The sequence below is a fragment of the Mustela putorius genome, unplaced genomic scaffold, assembly GCF_011764305.1.
Source record: "Mustela putorius furo isolate JIRA1106 unplaced genomic scaffold, ASM1176430v1.1 tig00004007_pilon_pilon_pilon, whole genome shotgun sequence".
Taxonomy (NCBI): Eukaryota; Metazoa; Chordata; class Mammalia; order Carnivora; family Mustelidae; genus Mustela; species Mustela putorius.
In genome coordinates, this window is record NW_025422145.1 from 2,218,198 (window position 1) to 2,232,052 (window position 13,855).

The window sequence follows — 13,855 nt, forward strand, 5'->3', positions numbered from 1 at the left end:
GATGCTAGAATGGTTCGATTTCCTGGAGGCGTGGCAGAGAACAAAGGAGAGTGTGCCAAGGCCCCTGCTTGCTGGCAGAAGAACCTGTCTTCTGTCTGTTCTGGGGCTGCCGGAAGGAGCGGACGGCCTGCCCTTCCCCCTATGGCGTTACCCTAGACCTCACGGAGTCCCTCTCCAGGTAACGGAGCACCTTCCCCGCCTCGAAGCCAAGACAGACAGAAAGGGTGTGAGTGAAGGCTGAGACTCCTTATGAAATGTCCTGTCTGGAGTCTCTCTTCTCCTGTATGTGGGTCCTCCGATGCTGTAATTAGCACAGTGGTGTTGACAGTGTTTGTGTCTCAGTTTAGTGGGGGGTGGGGAGTCATCACCAGTAGAATGACAGCTACGATCCCCTGCCCGGAAAAACACTCCTAGGCCCACAACTGGGCATTCTGCTGCACTAGCTTCACCATGCCCTTGCATCCGTTCTGGGGCCTTCCTTTGGTTTGAAGACAGACCCCAGCTCCTACTGTAGCAAAACAGGACATGAAAAGAACGGTGGCCCACCCTGGCAGTGCTGTGTGAGCAAGGGGCTGGAGGCAGGCTTCACGGCAAGGGCGGGCTTCCAGAAGGAAAGAGATGCTACTCACCTAGGGAATAACGGGGTAGACATTACAAAGAGACGCTAAGGGCAACAGAACAGGGCTAGCCACAGTGGGGAGCTGTCAACACCCTGGGGAGCGGTGTTATCGGATCCCGAAGAACGGAGCTATGTAGGACAGCCCGTTCTGGGGGCTGGGCTCTCCAGGCAGACACAGCCAAGGCACAGAAAATGCCCCCTGTCCCACTGTCTTCCCAGCCTCCCGGCTCCTGTCAGTGCCTCCCCTTAGTTGAGGCAAGGGCAAGTCCATATCTATAAAATCCATCTATAAAAGTGGATCTCCTGGGGCCGGGGGACAGAAGACCCCCAACACACTTCATTTAGACCCCTCAGGAGCGTGATGGTCTTGGACCAAGCATTTACCCTCTCAGTGCCTCTGGGTCTTTACCTGCAAGGAAAGGAACGAGTGTCCCTCCCCCAAGCACGGCTGTCCGGTTAGATGAGGTCAGGTCTAAGAAGCGCTTAGCCAAGTCCTGTGTATGGAAGAAACAGGCCAATAGCAAGCAGCATCGAGGCCCTCTTCCGTTCAGTTCTGCAAGTCTGGGCCCTGTACGTTGATTTTTATGTCCCTCCTACACCTGGACCTTTGTCATGCTGCTGTTTCATGTGAAAAGCGATTTTCCTGACTGAATCATCTCTATAACTAGAACCTCAAAACCCAGCCTGAACATTCTAGCACCGGAACCTTCTCTCTTTAAGCTCTCTGGTTCGCACTGTGCTGCCCAAAAACCCCGTGGAGAAGATAGACTAAACTTCAAAAACGCTGGTCTGTTTGATATTTATACCAAACGTCTGCGCTGCCTCCTCCCTGAGCCTTCGGCTTTTAATTCCATGCAAATCTGGTGACACTGCCTTGTCGCTCAGCGGGCTGCACGGCGGGCTTCTGCCTCCGTGAGGTGCTTGAAGTCGGGGTGCGGGAAGTCTCCATAAGAAGCCCCATCTGCCAGAAGGGACACAGGAGTGTCCATTCCTGCACGTGTGGCCACTCTGCTTTCCCTCTACAGGGAGAAGCCGGCCACAACTCAGAGCTCCAGTTCGTCACCGGCACTTGGCTCCACGAGGACATATTTCCAGACCCATCTGTCTGGGGTTGCCAAGTGAGTGATCTCCCTCTCAGTCTTGAGGTGTACCTACTGGTAACCGGCTCAGTTGGTTAAGCATCTGCCTTCAGCCCAGGTCATGAACTCGGGGTCCTAGGACTGAGTCCCACATGGACTCCCTGCTCAGTGGGGAGTCTGCTTCTCCCTCTGCCTGCCACTCCTCATTTGTACACACTCTCTCTCTCTCTGACAAATAAATAAATAAATGTCTTTTTAAAAAAAAAGACATAAATTGGATAGAGATTACAGTTCTATAGATTATAGAATTCCACTTTTCTGATATATATATTACATCTGATATATATCCATTATAATGTATACACTGTACATTACATGTATAGTAGGTAATTATAGGTCTACAATCCTATTTCTATCTGCACACCTAGCTCTTATCTTTAGATCTAATCTCTGTATCTCAGCAACAAAGCAATAAAAGAGATGGTATTTCTAATTCAGGGCTTACCACTTACTGTGTTACTTCTAAAAGGAGACTTGGTGTCTCTGGGCCTTCCAGTTGGTTCATCTGAAAAATGGGCTAAGATCAGCCCCTGCCTCATGGGGTTGCAGGACCTGACAGAGGCAGGCTGGACGGCCAGGTTCAAATCCCAGCTGTTCCACCTGTTTGCTACTGGACAAGTATCTTAACCACATCTTTGTGCTGCAGTGTGTCCGGAAAATGGCAGTGACATTAACACTTCCCATAGGGGACACTTGTGCGGTCTTTATGAGCAAACCCATGCCAAAAGCTTACTTAGAAGAGTGCCTGGCACATACTCCAAGTGAATGTTACCTAAAAATGCTAGATTTACACATACATGTACAACGTACAGTTCCCTGCTCATAGTAAACATACTTTCAATGCATGTTAGTCATTGTTGACAAGAATCGTGATTTTAAGTGTTCTCAAGTCTAGGGCCAAATTCAAACCTTCAATATCTTGGGCAAAGCCAGCTCCCACCAAGATGAGAGGGACAGTGATCTCAACACGATCTATTTTTCGCAACGGTACATGTGGCTGGGCTTTGGGGAACTTGCTGGCTATTTGTGGAATGTTGCATCACATCGTTTACCCTGAGTCACACAGACTAGAAAGGCACTCAGGGCCAGAGGACCGCAAATCCTCCCTGAGAATGTTTCCATTGCCTGGGTCCAGCCTCTCTGCCTTTGCCCAGGCAGCGGTCCAGCTGGTCACCTCCCTGCTCCAACCCCCACCAGGGCTGATGAGAAATCCAGCAAGCCAGAGCCAGAGGGAAAGATCTAGTAGAGGCACTTGGCCTGTCTCAAAACCAGCCTTGTCCGCCCCAGAGAGGTTCTGCTCTCCCCTTCCCAAGGAGACTAGTGGGAGGAAAGCAGATGGGCTGAGAAGCTATTTGGTCTCGTCGTCCTCTCAACAGATGCTGGGCACCATAAGAATTAATGGGCTGGAGACTCAGGTAAGAGCCATTCAAAAGCTCCCTGATTACTCCAAAAACCGCTCTCCACGGAGGAAAAGGTTAATCGAAGCCCAGAGCTAGAAGAGAGGCGAGTCGACGGCAATTGCTTTCATCCCGGGAGTGGGGGAAAGAGCCTCGGGAGAGAGAAGTCTGCACTGAGGAGGCTGTGGTCTGCCTAAGAAAAAGGAACCAGGCCTCAAAATCGAGTTATTTGCAAAGCCCGCTGCATTGGTCCAGGAGCCTTGGCCAGTCCCTCGCTGAACTGGAGCCAAGTGCTGCCTTTCCACCTTTTTCTCAACACTGCACATTCTCTGCACCGCTGAGCCATAAATCTCTCAGGAAACCATCTCTGAGAGGTGTTTTCCCTTTTACCTACGCTGTGCACATGCTCACACGCACTGTGAGCCATTTCTCTGTGGTGTACTCGGTCACTGTCAACACAGGCCCAGGGACTCTGGGGGATGAATGTGTGAGGCTGGAGACCGGAGGCGGGCCAAGTCTGATATTAACCAGAGAGGGGGACGTTTGATCATAAGCAAGACAATACACTTTTCTCCGTGGTCCCAATTCCACGGCTGGGGTCATCTTTGTACAATGAGCTGTCCGCAGGCAAACAGGGTATCTCGCTATCAGCACTACGGACATTTGGCAGCAGACAATTCTTTCTGGGGCATTTGGAAGGGGTTTAGCGGCAGCCCTGGCCTCTACTCACTAGAGCCCGTGGCACTGCCCCGCCCCAAGTTGTAACAAAAATGTTGCAAGACATTGCCAAATGTCCCCTGGTTAGGGCTGGTGAATACACCCACAGGTGTGAGCCACTAGTTTCGTCTGAGGTTTCAGCTCCACAGAATGGGAGCCAGCTAACTAGCGAATGATAACTATTACCCAGATTTCTCACCTAAATCCCCATTATCAGCACCGCATCAGAAGCTCCAAAGTTCCTCTGACCCTGGCAAGACGCGAGGGACCTGACACACAGGCTCGGGATGTGAGCACCCTTCCCCTCCCCCAACCGCCTTCCCAACTCCTGCCAGCCTTCTCCCTTCGCCCTGGCTGATAAGGGAATTCCTATCCATTGTGACATTCTAATGATGTGAAGGCGCTGAAGGAGCTCGAAGGAGCTGGTGGTCTGATACTAAGGAAAACTGGCATTATCTTTATAGGAATCCAGACAGAATATGCAAAATATTCTGAACGCGAGCACTGCGGTGTCTGTTCTGGTAACGCTTTCTCAAGTGCAGGCTCCCGGCTCCTGAGCTTGAATCTCACCTCCAGAGAGAGCCCTCCCGGAACTAGCTTCTCAGCAGTGCCCAGCTGCCCCTGCTGACGAACCTCTCTGTCCTATTTCTGGTCACTTATTACTACCTGAAATTATTCAGAAATTCACACACTCCTGCAACCAGAATGGGTGCTCCGTGGGCAAGGGACCCTGTGTCCTGTCCACTGCTGTGTCTTTAGCATCTATAGCACAAGGCCTGGCCTCCTCCTGGCCCCAGAAGTACTGGAGTAAGCAAATGGATGAAAGAATCTGCTTAGGCATAATTTCTAAAGTATTAATTTCCTTCCACCCACTTCTCATTTTCTTCCTGAGCGTCACTCACCATCCTCATGGTCCCACCATCATCTTTACAGAAAGTGACTATAGTTAACTCCCTCCTTTTATACTCATGGTTAGCTGGTCCAACATATTCAAGCACCCAGGTGGTCCGTGAACAGGGAGGAATCAGGGCTTTTCCTCCCGATGCCCTTGACCTTCAGGTCCTGGGTAATCTCCATGTAAACAAAGGCACAGCTCCCCTCTAAGCACAGCCAAGTTCACAAATACCCAGATTGACAAATCTTTGCTCTACCTAAGAGTTCCTTCATTACAACTCCCAGGGTATCCATATTTGAGTAGAGGCTATTAACTAATTGACAGTGAAGCTGTTGCGGGGTGGGGGGGAGCGGTGGAGCGATATGGCAGAGAGGCTAAAGTTAAATGACAAGAGGTCTTGCCAAATTGGAGTGGATTCAGAAATGATAAACCATCTCGGGGATCAATGGGAAGGAGAGAATCAAATAATGAGCATTTAAATTTATCAAAACACTATTGATGCGCAGGGAGCAGTTTTATCTTTGTTTTAAAATAAATTTTCTACGGGCTCTGCTGCTTAAACCATTTTATCCACAAGCCTCGTGGCAACCTATCTGTCAAGGAATTACTCACTGTGCGAAACATTCTATCTATTTATCTACGTATCTGTTCACCTATCATCCATCTGTCTCCCCACCTATTTATCTAAGCACCTCTGGGGACGTTTGTGCAAAGCATCCATCTGTCTCTCTAGACCTTGGGCTGCATGCATCCAGCACCTCCTTCCAGCTTTGCCTGAGCTATTTCAAATCTACTAGTCCAGGCAACTCTCCACCACCCCCCCCCGGGGGAAGAATAAGAAGTTGAGAAGACAGATCGATTCTGGCGTCTTATGACCCTGAGTTTGATACTCCCCAATGCTCTGAGCTTCCAGGGTGACCCTGGGCAAGTTACTTAACCTCTCTGACCCTGAAGTTCCTCATCTGGAAAATGGGTATCGTGAGAACACCTATGGAATGAGGCATCGGGATCCGTGGGAGCAGCTACTTCTCGACAAAGAGGAAACATCAGTGGTGGGGGCCGCGAAGGGGAGATCATGGGAATGCCGCTAACTGCATTCGAACTCCTTTCACACTTGGTTTTTCATTTCTACGCCCCCCCCCCCCGCCGATTCCTGGGTAACCACCATCTGGAGATGGGGAAGCATTCACCACTGCAAGTCAGGGCTGCCTTGGTACACCCCAGGGGCAGCCTGCTGAGGGAAATCTGACACCAGGGATTTAAACCTTCCTAGGCTGCCTCATTCTATTCATCTGGCTATTAAGCAGAGCGGGTCCTGCTGATGCCAACAGATGCAGAGGTCAGTGAAGTCGCAGCCCAAGAGCTCTAGAGGAGGCCTTAGCCGCCTGGCCGTCTACCTTCCCCACCATCTCGGAGCTGCCCAAGCAAAGATCCGCAGAGGGCCAGGTGATGACCCCACACATGCGCGGAGGGAAGGGGCCTAGGGTGGACTGAGACTCGTGTGGGGGCTGAGCCACAGACACGTGATGTACGGACACTGCGCACGGTGAGCTACAAAAGGCAGCCCCCCCGTGGCACCTGTGCTCCAGGACCGAGTGGCTAACGCCTTTCTTAGGAGCGAAGGGGGTTGAGGGGGGGGTGAACTGGGAGAGGACCCAGGCCACACACATCTGTCACCTACCTCGGCACGGCTGGGTTTGCCAAGCTCGGCCACAGCTGCGGTCCTGCTCCTGCCATATGGGTGGTATGTGGGACACCACTTTCTGCCGAAGCTCATCCATGCCCCTCTGGTCTGACCCGCCCACAGGCAGCTGAATAGGGTCCCATCATGCGTCCCGGGATGGACGGCCCCCCGCACAGAGTGAGATCTGGCCACGGGCTTGTGCCAACAGTTACAGAAAAACATTAGTACTTTGGTTGGGTTCCAAAGTCTCTTTCACACAGGAAGTTAGAACTCGGCAAAGACAACAACAGCCCACAGCTCTCCGAAGACCAAGGGCCAGATGAGGCTGATGGAGAGGTGCAGAGACAATGTGAGTCCTCTCCCCAGGGGCCCAGCACCAACACAGGAGGCCCGCCTTGTGCCAGGCGTGGCCATGAACCAAGGGTCGGGCCCCCTGGGCTATGGGGTGTGACTCTAAGAGAGGTCCTTGTGTGGGGGTGAGCTGTCTCCCTCACAGTGTGCTGGCCAAAGCCATCGGCATGTGACTGTTCTTTCCTGGGGAAGTTTTGAAGGGCTGACTGGATGTTATTCATAGAGAAGGATACAAGAGGGCCAAGAACAGAACTATCTGGGGTGCACCGCTCCGCCCTGGGAGAGAAGATCTGGCTTCCAGAATTGTGGACATAGACCATGTGCCCATGAGCTCTCCTACATCTACCAGGTTTTCTTCAGGGGAAGGACTGATTGTGATACGGAGAAGGGCCATCCTTTGAAAGCACACCTGGGAAGTTCTCTGGCAATCCACAAAAGAGACTGGGGCGGGCCGGGTTTTCCAAATTGTGGCAGATGCACCCCTGGGAGTGCATGCAGATGATTTTAGGGGGCACTCAAAAGAAACTTTTGGATTAGCTGAGAATGAGCCCACTTATGACAGTTAAGTAAATTGATTTAAGGAAAATCTATTTTTAGGTGACTTGGAACAAGTGTGATTTCCATAAGGCAAACATGGCCCTATGGAAACATGGCTAAGGGGGTAGGTGGGCAGCAGAGGTTGGGATAGGACCAGACCAGAGGATGGCCAGAGAGGGGGACGCATCTGGGCCTGCGTCCCCCTCAAAGCCATGCCCACTGCTCTTTCCTGGTCATCCCTGGAGCTGACATAATGAAATGTGCCTGCAGAAGAGAATGAGAAAGTGGAAGACTCTCCTTTTCCCACCAGTTGGGGTCTTTCTGAGCAAGGAAGGAGAAGCAGGGTGGGTTTGCTCATTCCCCTCGGGGAGACTGAGGCAGAGACACTGGTGAGAGGACAAGGACCCGTGGAGGAGGCTGAAGACTGAGAGCAGGTGGTCCCTGCTAGAGAACTCCAGAAACAGCTGCAGAGCGGCCCTTCAGCCTTGACATGTTCACACAGGCTTGCCCGTCCCAGACACTCAAACGCTGCTAGCTGTGGGGCTCTGGACAGGCTCCATCATGTCTCCTCTCTTCACTGTGGGACCAACCCTTAGAGCCCAGGGAATAATGGATCCAAAGATGCCTCCCCTTCAAGCTCAGTCAGACAGGCAACAGTGTATTGGGTTCAAAAGCTACCTCACCAGCCCTGAGTCCGTACTGATGACTTTACAGACACCAGTTTCTGCTATTCTCACCACAACCCTGCAAAGCAGGCACCACCCTCGCAGTAATATTCCAGATGGGGAGAGGGTGGCTGAGAGGCTAGGTCGCCTTTCAGGGCCAGAAGATGGGTACGCAGATACCAGGGTACACGTAAGCGTGCGTGCCCACACAAAATCGGCTCATGTGTATGTGGGCACACATCCCAACAGGCAGGGTGATGGCCTGATGTGCCTGTCCAGTTTCTCTGAGTCAAGGAGCCAAGAGGGTGCCCCAAGTCTCCTGGAGAGTTGGTGCAGAGGTAAGTGACAAAGGCCATGGGAAGGTACTGACCTGGGTCTCCAGGGTGATCGGTGGACTTGGATAAGGGTCCTGTGGGAAGAGAGGAGAAAACACACATAAGCGATGGGCAAAACTAAACCTACCAACCCAGCCAGCATCATTTTCCAACGAAGCGAGATCTCTTCCGTGTTTTACTATCTCCCCCATTCCATGACTCATGAGCTTGGCCCATCCCCAGTCTCCCCCCAACTTCCTCCCACGCCCCGATGATTAAGGAGGCTCAAGGTTTTCATTAAGAGGTTAAGGGGACACCTGCATGGAGATCATGCAAAATGACCAGATGTAAGGAAACAGGAAAGAAAGCATGCTCGTCCATTATCTCCAAGTGTGTTCATATCCTCTACACGAAGGAGCGGATGGATCCGTAAGAGGATTAGAAATAAACTTGAAAGACTAGAGAGTCCCGATTAGGGGCAAGGCCACCAATGTGTGTCTGGTCTTGGAAAAAATGAGGGAAGGAAAAGAGAGACAGAAAAAGAAGAGCTTAATTCCTGGTTTTCTAGCACATTCCAGTGGGCTGGGGAAGAGACTTCTCAGGATTGAGAAGGCCAGAGAAAAGTCCTATTCATCTGCTCCCCACAAAAGACAACTGACAGGAAATGCTTGGTGGTAATGTCGCGGGTCATTAAACATGAACTCTCTAGGTGGGGGGCAGGGTGGGTAGAGGAGGGAGGGCTGGATGGGGAGGAGGTAGTGGTTTTCGGCAAGGGGTTTCTAAGGAAAACAGGAAACGCAGGACATAAAGGCTATTTTTCTCAGCACCATGTCCACTCTGAAGTGAACCCCCTTGGATTCATGGTTCTGGGAAAGTAACTTCAAGCTGCCCCTTACAGAGAATGGGCATGATTTCTGGGCCCTGAGGGCAAGCTCAGGTTGGAAGCTTTGCTTTATGCAAGCCGACTTTCCAACACAGGGTTCTAGGAAGCCATGCAACGAGCAACCCATGGCCTATGGCGTGAATGAGAAGCAAGTGTAGGAATCGCGCTGCATTTGTCCCTCTGTGGTCTGACTTCTTTTTTTTTTTTTTTTAATTTTATTATTTGACAGAGAGAGAGAGAGATCACAAGTAGGCAGAGAGGCAGGCAGAGAGAGAGGGGGAAGCAGGCTCCCCACTGAGCAGAGAGCCTGACTTGGGGCTCGATCCCAGGACCCAGAGATCATGACCTAAGCTGAAGGCAGAGGCTTAACCCACTGAGCCAACCAGGTGCCCCGTGGTCTGACTTCTTTCACTCAACATAATATCCTCAAGGTTCATCCACGTTGTCACAGATGGCAGGATTCCCTTCTTTTTTAAGCCCGAATAACATTCCATTTTGTGCATCTGTCACGTCTTCTCAATCCAGTCATCCATCCGTGGACATGTAGGGTTGCCTTCTGACCTTGGTTCTTGTATGGCTTCAACAAACACGGGAGGGCAAATGTCAGGATTCCACTTCTATGAAGAATCCAGAATCATCAAACTCATGGAAGCAGAGAGTAGAAGGGTGACCGTCGGAGGTTTGGGGAGAGGAAATGTGCTACCCAACAGATGCGAAGTTTCAGTCATGCAGAATGAACCAGCTCTAGAGCTCAGCTGTGCGACATCGTAGCTGTTGTTAACAACACTGCATTGTACACATAAACTTTTCTTAAGAGAGTAGATCTCATACTGTGTTCTTTACTAAATAAAAAAAAAAAAAAGGAAGTGTAGAAAAATTAGAACATTTTAAACCCCTATCCTAGGTGAACAGATAACTCACTTTCTTGATGACTCCTCTGTGGTATCTTTATAATGACGCCAAAGTCATTCTGAGCTCAAGATGAGGGGTTCCTCTCCCCTGATTCCAGTTCTGAATCTAGCTCCTAGTAGTTCTCCAATGGAACAGTTCTCTAATGGTACAGCTCCAGAACATCTAATTCTAATTTTCATACTCATGCACAGAATATTCCTCAGACCCAGGAAGGTATGGACTGGAGCCCTCCTCCCACTCTCTGGACATTGCAGCCTTGGCCCAGAGAGGAACTTGGAGAAGTCCTGAAAATATTTTAGGCTTCTCTCTTCAAACGTAGTAGCTCCTTCATAAGGGTGAAGAAACGGGAGCTCTGTGGCTGAGAACCTTCGCTGTGCCATTCAAATGAGCTGGCTTGTTTAAGCCACTCTTCGCGGAGTTCACTCTCGCCAGCCTCTTCATCCTCCCATGCAGGGAGGGAGACTTAACCCTGTTCTTCCAGAATCTCTGTGACAAGCAAGCGTACTGGACGGGACCCATGTTTGTCTTTGGGAGGCAAGGCCGTCCTCTCTGGTCTGCGAGGTCTTCAGCTCCTGTCAGTCTGTGCATCTGTCTCTCTGGCCATTCAGATTCATCTAGATTCCACCACAAGATAAGAAGCTTCCTCTCAGTCTCAAACATTGGCCTCATTCTCAAGCGGGATCCTAGTGGAGCACTGCACTGGGGGGCTGGGTGCCCGCCCCGACTGACCAAGCTGTATTTCACAGCCTATTTGGCTATGGCTTAGGGTTTATGCTTCACTGCTCAGAATCCTGAAGGGGCAGAGAGGGGAGACTGCCCTCCTGAACCCCTAAGAACAACTTCATGGGAAAGATGGTCCTTGGGAAACCACAGAAAACTGTCAACTGTGTTGACAAAGCCCAGAGCCTGATCCTTAGATAAAATAAAGCACCAACCCTTTATTTGGTATTCCAGGATCAGAAGCCCTACTGGTACATGGTCAGGGGTCCAATCCTATGTATTTTGCATGTTATGGACCTAGCCAGGAAGAAGACTGAGTATTCCAAGTGATCTGGTCCTTACCACTCAGGGCTCACTTGCCAACAGAGTGTTGCCCCTCTCCGTCTGTGCACATTCAGGATAGAAGACTTTCCCTACAGAGACGCCATCCAGAAGATTCTGGGTATGACTATATATCGGTGAGGTCTCCCTTTCAGCAACATCCTCCTTAATTGGAAAGGCTAACGAAGTGGAACCGGGTCAATGATGCTGTCTGCCTAATCCATCGTGTCTGTCTACACTGGGACTCTTTGGTTTACAGTAGAGTAAATTCCTGTCTGTCGGGGAAAGGCTCCTGGAGACCAAAGGGGAATTTGCAACATGCTCGGAGGCTACAGAGTGCTTGTGGAATCTAAATGCAGGTACTGGGAGCTACAGAACTGCTTTAAGCAAGGGAAGCTCTTTCATATCATCTACTGCAATGACTCAGATGGGGAAGTCAAATAGGGAACCAGGGGAACCAGGCCGACTGATGTAGTAGCCTGCATTCTTTACCACGCCCTAGAGCCACACCCTCTGGTCTTAGGACTCTGCATTTCCTTGCAGAGGGTTCTTCCCCAACCCTTGACCTTGGGCTTGCCCCTGTGATCTGCTATGTCCAAGGGGGTGGTGAGCAAAAAGGACAGAAGCCTAAGCTTGAAATACTCTTGCGGGATTGAGCAGGATCTCTGGCGTTTTTGCCATCATCACAAGAACAACATGCTCGAGGTAGCCCGCTGGTCCGAGAAGGAGGGGACACACATGGAACAGAACTAGACCCAACATGCAACCTGAAGCGCAGCCCAGCCTTGATCAGCCACCTTCAGGCACATACAGAATGAGTTTCAAGGTGATTTGTTACACAGCCAGTACTTTGGCAGTAACAGATACACTCTAAAGACTGACCCTGAGAGAACCCCACATAATGTACAAGCCCTCCAGCCTTGGGAACAAAAGGACACATACTCTCCCTCAGCCTGCCCATCAACCCCAAGAACCTGGAATAACTATAGTGTGTAACTAGGATTCAGAACCTACTAAGCACCACACTCCATGTGAGCTGGACATTATGCCAAGCAAGGGAAAAAGCTCAACCACTATGATCTTATACTATAAATGAGTTAGCTTATACCCATCTTCACCAAATGTACCGGTCCATCTGAATTTCTTTAAATGCCATTACAAAAACGGTAACGGAAATGATTTGTCAGAGTACTCTCACCCTAAGACTCTAGACAGTTTCCATTCTTCCGGTTCATTCCCAACTTTATCCCACAGGCATTATTACTTGACCAAGGTTTGCAACACTCATGAACACTCGCAATAACTAGTAACATACTATACTGATTAAGGGATGGCTAATAACTTTAAGTTCTTACCATGTTCCAGGCACTGGCTTAACCTCACACATGTGTCATTCCTCTGACTCCTTGTAACAAGCCTGTGAGGTAGATACTACCATTATTCTCATTATACAAATGGGAAAACTGAGGACCAGAGAGATTGAGTAACCTATACAAGGTGCTGAAGCCTGCACTGGACCCCAGGGCCCTGCACTTGACATCCCTGTGCTCCGCGATTTTACAGTAGCCCTACTGGAGAGCACAAGTCTAGCCCAGACAGAGTAATCCTGCAATCTGGAGAGTGTCTACTAGAAGGAAGGACATTCATGGCAAATCAGCAGCAGCACCTTAACTACAAGAATCCTTCCTAAAAAAAGGTAGCAGACTTGGTTGATAGAAATTACCACAAGTGCCGGGACTGAAAACAAAACACTGCCACCTCGCTGCAGCATGGTACCAAATCCATCCACACCTATTCATGGAGTTCCGACACAGTCGCTAGCATTTCTGCCTGGTGGGCACCGGGAGGGAGCCAGAAAGGAGTTTATAGAGCAGCTCCGTGTACACTCCTATTCCCAAAGCTAACTGTTTAAATAATAGGCGGGGGTCTCAGTACAGATCCTGGAGAAATGAAACTTGCTGGCCCCTCATGAGTCTTGCTTGTGAGATCAGGAAGCCAGACTCATATAATTTTGAGCCCATCGAGGCCAAAAGCCTCATTTTAACAGGCAATGAAGCTTTCGTAAAGAGAAGAGAGAGAAGAGAAATTCCATTATCATTCCAAGCATGCATTGAACATTTTTTACTCCCTTGGTTGGTGCTGAGCCCTGAACCTGGCCTCAACCACTGAAAGAGGTGTTCTCTTTCTGCGCTTTTAAGATCTCGTATGATAGCGTTTGCTGTTGGGTGGTAAGCAATGGCTTTGAAGGGGAGGGGACAATCCTGTGACTCAAGTCTTCAGAGCCAGACTTCCCCACTGGTCCCATCAAGTCGGTCCAACCATCACACAGATGCACGCAGGAGGACCCTTCAGAAGGCTGGCATGGCCCCCACTCCTGGAAAGCCCTCTAATGGGCTCTACAGAAGTAGAAGTTTCCCCCATCAGGAGACTGTGCCTTACTCTCAGTCACCATCAAACACCAGGTGCCTCGGGAAATGCAAGGAACTCTTTATGGGTTCTGAGATGGAAAGAAACAAGATCTCACCAACAGCATTCTGCCTGCTGTAGATCACCCAGGGAAGACCACCAAGTGGAAGCTGAGTTTGGATACCAACCCAGAGACCCTGTCTCTGTCACTCATAGATTCTGTCACTCATATTAATGGACCAGTACGAGGCCTAGAAAGATTATGCAGAGGGAAATAGTGTAGGTTTGGGGTTGA

The 13,855-nt window shown here is 50.2% G+C and overlaps 1 protein-coding gene across 2 annotated transcripts in view; it reads right to left on the bottom strand.

The window, feature by feature from the left end:
- Nucleotides 1–13,855, bottom strand: part of XYLT1 (xylosyltransferase 1) — a 299,030-nt gene that overhangs the window by 198,442 nt on the left and 86,733 nt on the right. Inside the window, exon 2 of one of the 2 annotated variants that reach the window (XM_004750961.2) lies at nt 8,375–8,413. In XM_004750961.2, the coding sequence (XP_004751018.2) occupies nt 8,375–8,413 (39 nt within the window). Of the gene's footprint in view, nt 1–6,448; nt 8,346–8,374; nt 8,414–13,855 lie in introns of those variants that run through there. The other variant, XM_045071917.1, reaches the window with a different exon arrangement.